General features: G+C 42.5%; 1 protein-coding gene across 1 annotated transcript; it reads right to left on the bottom strand.

The window, feature by feature from the left end:
• Positions 1-4,363: 4,363 nt before the first annotated feature.
• actr1b (actin related protein 1B) lies at positions 4,364-13,424 on the bottom strand. The gene is made up of 11 exons (XM_033647146.2): positions 13,231-13,424; positions 10,141-10,205; positions 9,631-9,706; positions 8,568-8,693; positions 8,340-8,464; positions 7,156-7,372; positions 6,978-7,070; positions 6,719-6,893; positions 6,561-6,622; positions 6,091-6,131; positions 4,364-5,998 (listed from the first exon to the last, which is right to left on the bottom strand). The coding sequence occupies exons 1-11, from the start codon at positions 13,276-13,278 to the stop codon at positions 5,896-5,898; spliced, it is 1,131 nt and encodes a 376-aa protein (XP_033503037.1). The 5' UTR covers positions 13,279-13,424; the 3' UTR covers positions 4,364-5,895.
• Between the last annotated feature and the right edge of the window lie 1,108 nt (positions 13,425-14,532).

The following is a 14,532-nucleotide window of genomic DNA, read 5'->3' as shown; positions in this document are numbered from 1 at the left end:
TGTGTTGATGTGTATTCATGCACATCTATATATCCTGGTGTGTTGATGTGTGTTCATGCACATCTATATATCCTGGTGTGTTGATGTGTATTCATGCACATCTATATATCCTGGTGTGTTGATGTGTGTTCATGCACATCTATATATCCTGGTGTGTTGATGTGTGTTCATGCACATCTATGTATCCTGGTGTGTTGATGTGTGTTCATGCACATCTATATATCCTGGTGTGTTGATGTGTATTCATGCACATCTATATATCCTGGTGTGTTGATGTGTGTTCATGCACATCTATATATCCTGGTGTGTTGATGTGTATTCATGCACATCTATGTATCCTGGTGTGTTGATGTGTGTTCATGCACATCTATATATCCTGGTGTGTTGATGTGTATTCATGCACATCTATATATCCTGGTGTGTTGGTGTGTATTCATGCTTGAGATGACTAGTTAAAATGTTTCAGATGACACAGGTCATTTATGTTACACTGTGTCTTTAACAAGCCATATTATCAGTGATTGATATATATTCTGATGTTCTACATGAAATCATCCTGACTGGAGCCGTTTTCTGTGAATCATTAATAAAACCTCTGCTTGATGAAGTCAGTTTGCTCTGAGTGTCTTTACTGGATCATCAGCAGGTTTTTGAGTCTGAACTTTCCTCAATAAATGTCTGTTTCTCTTTGTTACTGAAACAGTTGCAGTTTAATTTGAGCAGCAAATCCAACAACAGAGAAACACACACCACCATCATAACTGACGGATCATCAAAGTGCACGTAGAATATGAGACAAACTCTGTTGTTGGTGATTTCTGCACTGACTGCTAGAGAGAGTCAACTCAGCTGCATCACTGAGGGGATTATGTGGACTGATGAGACTCTACTGAACTGAAACACACAAACCTGGCAACACTGCAGACGGTCTACAGGTTAACTTCATGTGGAGTTCACATGACCAGAGTTTACATTTCAATAAATATTGGTAGGGACAGACCTACAGTTGTTGGTCTCTAAATAATTTGTTCTCAGGTCTCTTTTGCAAAAGGCATCTTGAGTCCAACGAGATTTCCTGAAATGAACTAACTTAAAGACAAAATGTAGTTTATTCTGTTTGATTATACGACTTAATTATACAGACCTGCTCCTTGCCTAGCATTACATTGTGATTTAAATGTGTGTGTGTGTGTGTGTGTGTGTGTGTGTACATATACACTGATCAGCCAAAAAGTTAGAACCACTGTCAGGTGAAGTGAACATGAACATTTTTCATCTTGTTACAATACAATGTTCTCCTGGGAAACTTTTGGTCCACAAATTGATGAAGATGCCTCTTGATGTGCTCCACCCACCCAAACACCCCTGCAGATGGAGTATCTCTCCTCATGGCAGCAGCACTCCCTGATGGCCGTGGCCTCCCAGCAGGAAAATGCCTCACACTACACTGCAGAAACTGCTCAGGAATGGCCCGAGGAACATGACAAAAAGCTAAAGGCATCGACCCGGCCTCTAAATTCCCCAGATCCAAATCTGACGTGCTGGTACCCCAGATCCACAGTGGGGCCTCCTTGGATCAGACTTGTCTCTGACATGTCAAGGCATGGACACATGACCTCTGGAAGGTGTCCTGTGGTGTCTGGCACCAGGGTGCTGGCTTCGGATCACTTGAGACCTGTCAGTTGTGAGGTTGGGTACCAGCACATCCCAAGATGCTTAATCAGATTGGTGTGTGACAGATTTGGAGGCCAGAACAGGTTGATTGCTTGGAGCTTTCTCAACAGTTACAGATTTATTATGATGTTTAGATATGAAAAATATCTAATTATGTTGCTAGTCTGACTCACTGTACCCTGAAATAACAAACAAAAGGCTCTTAAAGCACCAAAAAATTAGCTCTTGAATTTGTATACTTCTTACTGTGTGCTTCTACTTCAGTTTCATGTCTGCTGGCTGCAGAGCTCTCGCTCAACGCTGGACTAGTTTGAGGAAATGTTGCTGATAATAAAAATAAAATAAAAATAAAAAATAGAAGAAAACCCAAGTGGATGCAGCACGTAGATTTCAGATTCAGAGTTACTAAAATAAATTAACAAAACAAAAATAGAATTATTGTGTTGCGGTTGTTTGCAGAGCTGCACTTTTATTTATTTCATTTAACCTTTATTTTACCAGGCAGATTTGCTTACAGTCTCCATCCATGTCAGTGAGCTTTGACCACCAGTATCTAATCAGTTCATTCTTCAGTCCAACTGGGTACAGCATGTACATTTCAAATGTAATGTGTTTTAATAAATTTGCCACAAAATTCAAATACAAATATTTTCACGTCGTCATTCTGGGTCAGTGTTGTGCAGAATCAATTGACTCAAAGTGTGGTTTCACTACTTCTGTAATATCTTCTGAAGTCTTCTGTTTGTTTTTGTTACCGAGTCTTTTTCACGACCCTGAAAGTCTGAAAACAGCTGATAAATCAATGAGGAGACACCGAGCAGCAGCCATTAACTTATTTATTATATTGAATTTACGAAAAGTAAAAGCAAACACTTGAATAAACAGTATTGTACATTTTTAGTCTGTTATCCTATGGTTTTTTGTTTGTGGTGGTTGTTTTTGAAAAGCATTCCACTGTACACAAGGCTGATGATATTTTACAACCTTTTTTTTTTGTAACCTTTTTTAAAAACACCCAAAAGCAGACGATGTGGACGCTCCAGCGCAGACGCACCGGAGTAAGGCGGACACAGGTGAGGACACGACCCCTTCACTGTCACCGAGATGCAGGTAAATCATAAGATCCAGACTTTTACTAGTACATAGAGACGGGGTGAGGAGGAGAATACAAAAACTAATGTTGGCTTTCTCAGTGTTTCGCCGTCCAGACTCCAGTGCCTGGCGTCATGTCTCTGTGGAGATCTTTAACTGTACACGATTAACTGACATGCATCTGAGTAAAGCCTCAAATAGACAAGTGGGGAACAGCTACTTGTTTATCCTATCAGCTGAATGTTACACGTAAAACATTTAAAGGAAAAAATACAGAGATTTTCAGCCTGGGTTTTAATCTGAGGACTGACTCTGAGTCTTTAACACTTTTCATCTGTTGTAGGTTCAAGAAGCTCCCCAAAAAATCATGCTGGGACACACAGCACGAGCCTCCTACGCTCTCCAAATAAACTTCAATTATTCAGAAATATTTCAAACACTTTTTGAGTCCAAACTATTCTCTTTGACTTGGCTGAAGTACAGTCATGTCACATAGGGAGGCAAAGTCCCTCCCCTTTCCGCAGACCATCATGGGACCCTTTTACAGGAATAAACTTGTACAATAGTCAATGACAAGACAATTTTTTGATCCCGTTTGGATTGCGCCATGAATTACACACGACTGCCAATTTAAAAGATAAGTTTTCCAAGTCAAATAAGTTGCAGTTTGTCGTACAACTGTTAAAGAATGACGAAGAAAGATGACACAAGATGCGTAAGTGACGTCATAACTTTCTAACTGAAGCTACCATGCCTGTGTGTTTCATACCAGGACGTACTCCGACGAACATCGACAGGTTTTGGTCGTTCTTTTGCTTCCCGGCTGATAAAAACACCGGGAGTCTCTGGATAAATCGCATCAGGTAAGATAAGTTTACATTTGTGCCAAGGTAACATCCGTGTTGGTGACATGCATCATGTGAGATCAGAGATGTGGATCACTGAGCCGTTTGACATAAAACTAAATAGTACTGGGACAAACTGCGACTTTCTTGGCTTGCAAAATTATTTTCTAAATTTACAAACGTGTAATGTAAAGCAAAATTCAAGCAGGATCAAAAAACTGATTACTGTGCATATTTTTTTCCCAAAACAAGGTCCCATGGGGGAAATGAAACGGCATAGATCTGTTTTTACATCTGTCATTTTAATTTTAATTTTTCAATGATAATCAAACATATTTAACAGCATTTAATTTTCATTCATTCATTTTCTAAAATTAATACATACAAAACAGGCTTTGTGATTCTGCATTCATAACCAGGATGTGGTGCTATTGGTTAAATGCACCTATGCTGCACACACATGGTCAAACTGTGGCTCGTTTTCGAAGGTTATACAACTGCTGTTTCTACAGTGGCAAGTTTACATTTATTAGTCGACTGTAACTATAAATAAAAGGATGTTTGGCTGCCGTTTCATCTTTAATAGTTCACGTTAGCAGCTATAGACTAAGAAAAATTAATTTAACTCACTGCGCCACTCAAAGCCTACTGCCAGAAGCTACCGACAACTTTTAAGGTCGAATGTTTTCCTGCGTGTTACTCAGTGCATGAGTTGACGTCGTGAATCAATCAACACACCTTAAATGTCAATATGACAACGCTGACCATTGGTTTTTATTTTCTCTTGCATGACAGACACTTCAGTGATGACTGGATCTTCAAACACTTAAAAAATGAAGTTCAACCAGATTATGCAAACTGCGAAAAGTCTGTTTCCTCCCCTTCAGCTGCACTGTGGCAGCACTACACCTGTTTATAAGGGCATGGACATTGACCCTGCAAAGAGACTTAAGACACTGTGACATTTTGCGATGGTATGTAGCGACACAGCCAATCAATGGCTAAAGCCAGCAAGACAACGAGGTCATGCACGTGAGTTTAAAGACACGACTAGAAAATAGCTAATTAATATTCATACGCCACCAACTGGACGACAGGTGTGAGTTACATCAAATTAAAGCAGACCGCTCTGTGCACTAATCGGCAGATTTTTCTGTCATTGAAAAAATTTAAACAATGACAGAAAATAAACTGGACTCCTGGAACAGGCAGCTCTTCAGCCATTACTGTCTTTAATCTGAACTCTGAGACGAGTGTTTCAAATGACTTTTGTGACTTTAAAGTTTATACAGAAAGCATTCGGAGCTTTGTGCTGTTCCCCCCCAACACACGTCAGAATTATGAGAATAAGACCCAGACTGAAAAATACCAGATTTCTCCTTTAAGTGCGTCCTGGCTGCTGTAAACGTGGAACCCAGTGATGGATTAAAAAAAGAAAAATTAATAAAGTCAAGGCATTTTTCTACTCTTTGTTTTAATCCCGTCAGCCGAGACAAAAGGCTGACACTTGTCCTCAACACAAACACGTGACGTCATGTTCATGTAGAAACATTTCATTGGTAATAATGACAGAAAAGAACAATAAGTCGAATGATAAATTAACCGCGTTAACTTTTAGCTCCGAGGTGGAAACTGTGCAGTTTAGGCCAGATATATAATACAGTGGTTATCTTCGCCTTTTCACCTGCTCACCGTCACTACCACTATATTCACACAGCACTGCTATCAAACCTTTGTTCTGTACGAGCTAATCCAGGTCAGAAACAGAAAATAAAGTCTACAAAATGGACATCAAATAAAAATCTAAACCTTCGGTCTGGAATGGAAATTTCAACAGTAGCAAAAAAAGAAAAACATTCAGGTTTATTGACATTTCATGATATTCTACACCTTGCAGAGCTTTGTAGGCAAGAGAGCGATACCAATACTTCAAAGTGGACTAAATTATAGAATAGCATGGCCTGTAGTAAGAGTCCACAGTGCTAACCCTCTCTGATACCCTGACGGCCCTCTGGATGTGAATGTTTGGAGGGTGGTGTCACCCTACAGCAGGAGGATGGAGGAGGAGGTAAATATGGAAACTAGCACACATGATCGTGTGCGTCTCTCTGGGTGGAGGTGAGAGAGGGTAAAGCAGGAGGCTGACAGGGATTTAGAAGCAGAGGGAGGGGTTGATAAAGGATGATGCAGAGGTACCCGGAGATGACAGGTGCAGGAGTCTCCGACAGTATGACGGGGGAGATTGAGGGCAGTTCTGGGGGCGATCGCAGGGCGACGGCCCCGACTAGAAGGTCTTCCTGTGGATGGCACGTGCTCTGTCTTCTTCATATTCTCGCTTCGACACCCACATCTTCTTAAAGGTGTCCAACGATGCCAGGATAGAGCCACTGCCGGGACAGGAGCACGTTCAAATTACAAACTTTTATCAAATGTCACCAATTTTCCAACACAGTCGGTACCCTGAAATCTGAATTCTTACCCGATCCATGTGGAGTACAGCCTCTCCTGGGGAGCAGAAATCTGGACAGAACAAAAGCAACCACAGGTCACATGAACACATTTTTACACAGCATAAAAAATAAGACGGTGATGTTTACAAAGAATGGAATAAAATATATTAAATAAAATAATTTCTTGTTTGTTATTTTATCTTATTTTTCTAGTGACTGTCTCGATCATCCATGTTTTCTCCATACTTAACATCCGGTTGTAAATTCTGTTGTGGAGGACGGCAATTTTTTTTATATTTTCACTTCGAACGGCAGTGCTGCGTACTGTTTCTGTTGCTGGTATTCTCTGCCAGCCTCCTCTTATTTTACCGTCCTGCTCTCTACCGATAAAATGATATCTGCTTTGCTGTCTACCGTCTGCCCGATTCCATGTGAACGCAGCATTAGTCATCGACAGCTGCAACATGAACACCAACATCAACAAAGAACCTGGACGCACCTTGATCTTCACGTCTTTGGGTGCGAGCTTCTTGACTTCAGTTAGTAGTCGTTCCCCAAAGCCTAAAAGAAAAGAGACGGAATCAGCGAGTGCAGCGCGTGTCACAGTGAAGTACGTCCATGAAGTTCAACTGTCTGCTCTCATCACTTGACACCAACCTTTGATCAAGGTTGAACCTCCACACAATACTATGGTGGAGAAGAGTGTGCGTCGGAGGTCCATGTCAGACTTCTGGATGGCGTACGCCAGGACCTCGTGGATCCCCGAGCTCTCGTCTCCGATCAGGTCGGGTCTGAACAGCAGCTCTGGAGCGCGGAACCTGGCTGGACCGATCTGAAAAGGAGGTCACATGTCAGGGGGTGTGGTCAGGAGGGGAGGAGGTTTTCACAGAGGAAAATATGGAAAGATTTAACTCACGTTTAAAGTGCTTCCATCAGGCAGTGGATACTGCGCCTTCTCTGTTTCTAAAGTCTCGTCCTTTTGCGGGTTGAGAGACAGATAACAGACTCTCTGCAGGGTTGGAAACACATACGATTAGACGAAAATCATTGAAAGTATTTAATGTTTCAAAATCAACTCATGCCGACCGCCTTACCTCTTTGACAGTGCGAACAACCTCGAACTCTGCCGAGGTGTTGAAGTTGTAGCCTTCCTTACGGAGCAGCAGGCGGAGGTACCGTGAAACGTCTCTCCCGGCGATGTCCACGCGCATGATGGAGTGTGGGATGGCAAAGCCCTCGTAGATGGGCACGACGTGGGTCACACCATCCCCTGAGTCCAACACAACACCAGTGGTGCGACCTGTGGCATACCTGCACGAAACAAAGGCTCATCACATTTACAGACTGCGCCGTGGTGAGCATTTATACTTGTGCTGTAGTGTGTCTGTGTCACTCTGCAGTTACACCTCCAAAACACTAGTTTGCGGCAGAGTTTCTGTGCAGTGCTGTAAAGTTTAGTTGATTCAAAACACACATTAAACACATATTAAACACACATTAAACACATATTAAACACACATTAAACACACATTAAACATGGCTTAATAGAGACATTTTCAAACACAAATCAGCTTCACTATAACTCGCAGCATTCACAGACAAACACTTGTCTTTATCTGGACACATTTTCCCCACAAATACAACATGCTAACGTTATTAGCACAAGCCTATGGCATTTTACATTGTATAAATTAGCCTAGCAGCTAGCAGAGATTTCCTCTGCTCATATTTCAGCCAGGATAAATCACACACAGTGTGTGGAGGCTTTATTGTCTTCACAATTTGTTGTTTCTTATCTGTGAAATTAAAGTAAATCAAAGCTTTGTTTCCACTGAGGGAAATGGTTTCAGCTTACAGAGACAGACAGGAGGTCTGCATCACTGTGACACTGTGGAGTTACATTTCTGGGGAGGTGCACGTCAGGCTACATCGTAGGGTACGGCTCTACTTTGACGCAGAGCCTTCGCCTTGGGTATGGCATCAATTTGATACAGAAGTATAAATCCCGCTTAGCTCCTAAAGTTAAGTTGTTAAAAAAAGTGCAATATATCACATTACTTTGAATTGTAACACGTATTGTAACGCCAGATTCTTGCCGACAGACAGCCATATTAACCTCATGCTTATTTAGCACCACTCACACATTCTACACCTCACAGCCTCTCTGTAATTGAGTATCAAGTCAGCAGTCATGTGACAGAGATGAACTTGACTAAAGAGTTGCAGCTCATGAACTGAGAGCGTGCACAGATACACAGTCGGAGTAAGATGTACTCACAAGCTGAGGACAGCCTGCATGGAGATGAAGAGAGCAGGGACATTGAAGGTCTCAAAGAAAACCTCTGCAGCCTTCTCCCTGTTCTTACTGGGGTTGAGAGGAGCTTCAGTCAGCAGGACCGGATGCTGCCAAAGATAAAGACACAGGTGCATAAAGACGTTTGGATATCAGAGCTGATGAACATGCTGCAGGAAGAAGAGGAGGGGGAAGAGGAGAAGAGGAGCTCACCTCCTCAGAGAAAGTCTGCAGCTGCTCCTTGGAATAAACGTACTGCCAGATCCTCTCCATGTCATTCCAGTCATTCACGATCCCGTGCTCCATCGGATACCGAACTGACAACAAGCCCCTGTGCTCCTGGTGGTCAGAAGGTGGAAATCAACACACTGTCAACCACCTCAAACAACTCAAGTTAACATGTGTCTGTCAGTCTGCATTTCTTCACCACCACCGAGTGTGTTTCCTCCTCTGTACACAAGGCCCTGTATTTGTCTTGTAATAAACTGAACTACAGCAGCTGTCGCTTGCATCACCGCCTTTATGGCAGAAGGAGAGGTAAAAAAAACTCTCACATGACATCTCAGTTAGTGTTGCCTCGAGGTTTATGAGACACACAGGAGAAGAAGGTTACGTGATCTAACATTAAGTGCTAGAACGACTGAAGTAATCCAATCAGAGCACATCAGCTCCACACCGTCCCCAACATGGAGCCTGCTGAGGGCAGCATCAGGATGTGGGGATGCTTCTCTCGCCATTGTGTTTGTGTTTGTCACTGACAGGCTCAGATTGTTATTCTAAGTGTCTGACAACATTATGAAAGGATCCCTACAGAGATAGAGCTTTGTGTTAAAGAGTAAGTGACTTTATTCAAATGCAGTCTGGTGGGTTTGGTGACGGTGATTTCAGGGCTGTTTCTGGTTAAACAAAAAGGATCTTACTCTTTAACACAAAGCTCTATCTCTGTAGGGATCATTTCATAATGTTGTCAGACACTTAGAATAACAACGTGAGCCTGTCAGTGACAAAAACAAACACTGTTAGTGGACGGACACTGGTGTTACACTGCAGCCTGTTCCACAGCTGCTGGCTGCAGCGCTCTCTCTCATCACTGGACCAGTTTCAAAAATTGTTGTTTCCATCAGTTGCTTAGACACAAAAACATGAGAAAATCTGTAGCTGTATTTCTGAACACAAGTACACATTGTGCACTCTGATTTTATCTGGAATAATCTTTACTGTGTGATTCTGGTGTTTGCTGGCTAAATGGCACAAACAGATGCAGTGTGTGTGTTACCTCTGCCTTGGGTCCGATGAACAGGTCTCCCTCCAGGGCTCCTGCCATCACGCGCACATGCTTGGGACGCCCCACACTGTACCACACACACACACACACACACACACACACACACACACAGAAAAGCAAAGTGAATGTAACACAGACAAACATGCAGAGCTGAGTAAAACACAAAATGTGTGACACTGTGTTACGGGACAGAAAAACTTTTTGACTGTCAAATAATTGTTTGAGTCAGTTTTTAAGCAAATATGCAAACATTTGTTGAGACCAGCATCTTTGAATGTGAGTGTTATTTACTTTTCTTTGTTTTACATCATTATAAACTATATAACTTTTGAGATTTAGACAATATATACAGTCTGAATATGTCATCTCAGGCTGTGGGAGAGTGTGAGGTGTATTTTTCACAAATTTCTGACATTTCAGAGTAAAAGAAATTAAAAATAATCAGCAGATGAGTTGATAAAGTTACGTGAGAGATGCAGAATGAGGTCCAGGAACACTTACTAGTTAGGGAAGCAGTATTTGGGGATCTGGTCACCTGCAAAGCCAGCTTTGATAACCCCTGAACCCTAGAGGAAAGGATATGACATCTGAGCCCAGCATCACAGGGTTATGGTTGAACTGAGAGCTGCAGTATTTAAATCTCCGAGCAGAGAGGAAGGTCATAAGATACAGCCTGAAGCCACCAGCAGTCACACACTCAGAAACACTGTGCCCCACATCGCTTCTGACTCAAGAGCTACTTTGTCCTGTGCTGTCACAACTAGCAAGGCAAAGTTAGAACAGCTGGTGTTGTGTCAAAGTCTGTTTCTGTTGCCTTCATTTCCTTTCTTATTTTAACCCAGACCAAAGAGAGCAGACGACAGGAGAGAGAGTCACATTTGGAGGAGGGAGAAAACTGGTGTTACAACAAATTCTGTGGTTCAAAGTTTGCAGCGTACTGCATCATAGTTTGATCTGTCAGTATTTACACAGGATCACACTTTCACCAGTCACTGTTAGGTGAGGTGTCGGTGCTCTTACCGACAGACACACCTGTGTCGTTAGAGGCTCATCATGTTAGCAGATCTGTATACTAACAGAGGGGCACCATCTGTGGTAACACCTGACAAAATACAGCCTGTAACGTTAACATGACATATGGCAAACATCTGCAGTGGACAGTGACTTAGTACGAGGGGTAGAAATCGCTTTTGCGCTGGGTATTACCATAAAATATATTGCGATTTCTTTCCTATTTTCAACTGCAAATTACGGAAAAACTTTGTCAACATCTGTTTTTATCTAATAAGACAAAGTTTTCCATCTGTTCATCTCACTTAAGTCAGTTTTATTGCAGCAACATAGATCTAAATGAACTGATGAAGCAAATTATTTTATTATTCTAGTAGGCTACTAGAAGTTTAATTTGTATTTGGAATATTTATATATATTTTTAATAAATGGATACTTGGTGTCTTTGTATCAGCATGCAACATATTTTCCTCCAGTCATTCTTAAATATAAATTTAAGGTACTTGTACTTTGAGTATTTCCATTTGCACACAACTTTATACTTCTCCTCCATCTCAGAGGTAAATGTCGCGCTTCTTACTGCACGACATTTGTCCAGTGAGAAGCATATATCTCCAGATGTGTTGATGTTGAATGTTTGTGATAAACTGAAGGATGAAGTGTTGCTTTATAAGTTGCTTTTTAAGTTTCCGTTCAAAGTTGTCGTCACAAAGCTGAAAACAGGCTGTTTTTATGACTTTTTAGAGAAACACGTGGTTCTCACAGGACAGCCACGCTACAAACATGTGATGATCTTATAGAATATGAGGCATCGCTGTTGATTAATCGACCCAACAGGATGTAAAGCAGTTCAGATGAGCACAACTTTATAGGTCCAGTGTGTCAGATTCAGTGGCGTTTAGCGGTGAGGATTGCAGATTGGCTCCTGGTTTGAATTCCTTCAGAGTTCATTGTTCAGGAGCTGAATTATCCACAGAGTCTCCAAAACAAACAGACCAGCTGATTTAAACCAGTAAAAACACTGAATGAAGATGTTCTATATTAAAAACAGTCTGTTTTTCTGATGCTGTCATCACAGAGGAGCTGATAACTATGGTGGCCGATGCGAAAATGCGAATGGCTCAATCTTAACCCAGGAGCCACAGTTCCAGCTGGACGAGGACATCTAACTGGCCTACTGTCCTTGTCCCAGTATACCAGCACGGGAGGGGAATCCATTTATTGAGCCAAGTATGTGCGACTCCTCTACGATAGGTGGAGATATGCCCCCTTTCAGCTTGTTAGTATTGGACCTTTTTCCTGTTGACCTATTACGTCACAGACCAAACAATGGACAAACAAGTTAGCTACGGTTAGCTAGCAGCTAACTGGTACCATGGTGGACAACTTTACAGCTCTGTACATTTGGTCTGTCCAGAAAGTCACGGCTCTGGATGTAGATTTCTCCATGTTGTTACCGGCTTCTTCTTCTCTTACACATTTAATGCTATTGGACTTTAGAGTCAAAGCCTGGGGCGGAAACTGTGGAGCATGCTCAGAGCGCCTTGGCCAGATTGGGTCTGATTGACTGTATACATGCAGGAGGAGTTCGACTCTCAGTCACATTATCAGACTGTGAGAAATTCAATTTAGTACGATTTCAGTCAGACTAACACAATAAATCCATTTTCTCTAATGTCATGTGAATATACTGATAGTTTGGTTTGTCTGCTCTGGGCTACTGTAGAGACATGGACCTGCTCCCTGTGTAGATATAAACGTCTCATTTTAAGCTAACGAAAACACAATGATTCTTATTTCCAGGTGATTACACACTAATGAAAACATACTGATTATATTTTTTGTGCCATTATGTCCTCCTGGATCCTTCACACTGGAGCTTTAACACATCCACAGCAGTAAAATACAACACACACATTAATACAAACACATCAGACAGAATAAAACCTGCATCATAACGTTACATACTTATATTTAAGTCAGGTTATGAATACAGGGCTGTTACATGTAGTGGAGTATGTTCATGGTGTTATTAGCACTTTAACCGCAGTAAAGGATCTGAATACTTCTTCCATCTCTGATAAAATCATTAGCAGTGATCTGTGGTGACGTGCTGTTTGAATACAAAGCTAACAGCCGTCATGCAAACCTACAGTTGGTGCTACAGACACACAGGTAGTGGTTAAGCTGTAGATGACTCTGCAGACAGCTCAGCCTCATATGCTAACTATGTTACCATTAATAAAATGTGTAGTGATACAGCGGTAGCACCACGTTTAGCTAACATTTAGGATCTGCTGGCAAACCGGAGCTTAGCTAGCCGGTAAGCTAGCTGCAGGTTTAGCTAGCGCTTTCTGTGTGGCCGGTAAATGAAGGCACGCTATTATGCTAGGTAACAACACTGCAAGTAAAACACCGTCAGACACCGTTAATAACGGCAGCACACTGAGCAGATGTGACCGGGACCAGCCACCTTTACCTGTTAGCTATAGCACAATAGTTAACGAAGCTAACAGTTAGCCGCCGCTCCCAGCCAGCGGCCTCGGTTAGGGTGTGGATGAATGACATCATCATACTTACATTATCAATCACAACGGGCTGGTTAGCTAAAATGTCATAGGACTCCATGACGGACTGTGTGTTAAAGATGTGTTTCTATCGATCCGTGCGCGTGTTCCTCTCCGTGTAGTGTTTTAATCATGTAAAAGAGCAGAGAAAGGCGCTGTCACTCCGTCTCCTCTGCGCTACTGCTGCTGCTGCTGCTGCCGGGGGCTGGACCGCCTGCTGCCACCACAACAACACCACCGCGGCGGGGGCGTGACTGACAGCACGGCCAGCCAATCAGATTCACCAGAACCATGACTGACAGGAGGGGTAACCAATCACAGCGTCTCACCCGAAGAGCCATGCGCTTCAGGCTTGCTAGCTGTCAACGGGAGGGAGCAGCATCTTTCTGTCGGACCTGTGGAAACCTCATCATCTCTTTGTGACGCACACGGCCCAGTTTAACTGCACTGGTTTATTCTGCTCCTCTGGTTCAGCTTTATAAATACAAGCACAAAAATATCTGAATCAAAATACACTTAAAGTACCAAAAGTAAAAGTACTGATTGTGCAGAGTGTCCCATTTAATAATATACCATCAAACGTCAATTAATAACAATATAATAATGTGTATATGTATAGCACGTATCTAAACAATGTCACAAAGTGCTTCACAGAAATAAGACAAAAACAATACAAAGGAAATAAAACAAAAAAAGTTACACTGGGACGATGCACGTCCAGGATGCTCCCTGTCGTCTGTGGTGTTCCGCAGGGGTCAGTTCTTGGCCCCTTCATTTTCATCACTTAAGGCCCGTTTCCACTGAAGAAGTTCCTGGTACTATTTGGGGGGCAGGAACTTTACAGGAACGTCCTCTCACTCGGCCCTCTCAACCGCCGTGTCTCCACTGAGAGAGTGGAGTAGGAGGAAGGTTCCTGTAAAGTTACCGGGCTCTGGATGTGACGTAATCGTTGCGCGACCATTTTGACCGGGGCGACGCGGCAAAGAAACAAACAAAGAAGAACAACAACAAAGAAGAAGAAGCAGACTCCTTTTAAAAATGCGACTCCTCATCTGCTGAGTTTTAAAAATGCTGGCTATTTTGTCGCTTTCTGTTGACGTCACATCCCGCCTTGAGTATATCCAATCAGCACCAAGTAAACCCCAACTCTGTCCTTTGAGGATGGTTCCTGCGGTGGAGACACGCACCAACGGCCCAGGCCCCGTAAAATTACCCCGAAGTTCCTGCGGTGGAAACGGGCCTACTTACATGCTCTCCCTCGGTCGTGTCATCAGCAGACATGGGATGTCTGTCCATTGCTATGCTGATGACACAC

Source organism: Epinephelus lanceolatus, chromosome 19 (assembly GCF_041903045.1).
Source record: "Epinephelus lanceolatus isolate andai-2023 chromosome 19, ASM4190304v1, whole genome shotgun sequence".
In the NCBI taxonomy this organism is placed as follows: Eukaryota; Metazoa; Chordata; class Actinopteri; order Perciformes; family Serranidae; genus Epinephelus; species Epinephelus lanceolatus.
The sequence above is the reverse complement of the archived record's forward strand: the minus strand, read 5'-3'. Positions and strand labels throughout refer to the sequence as shown.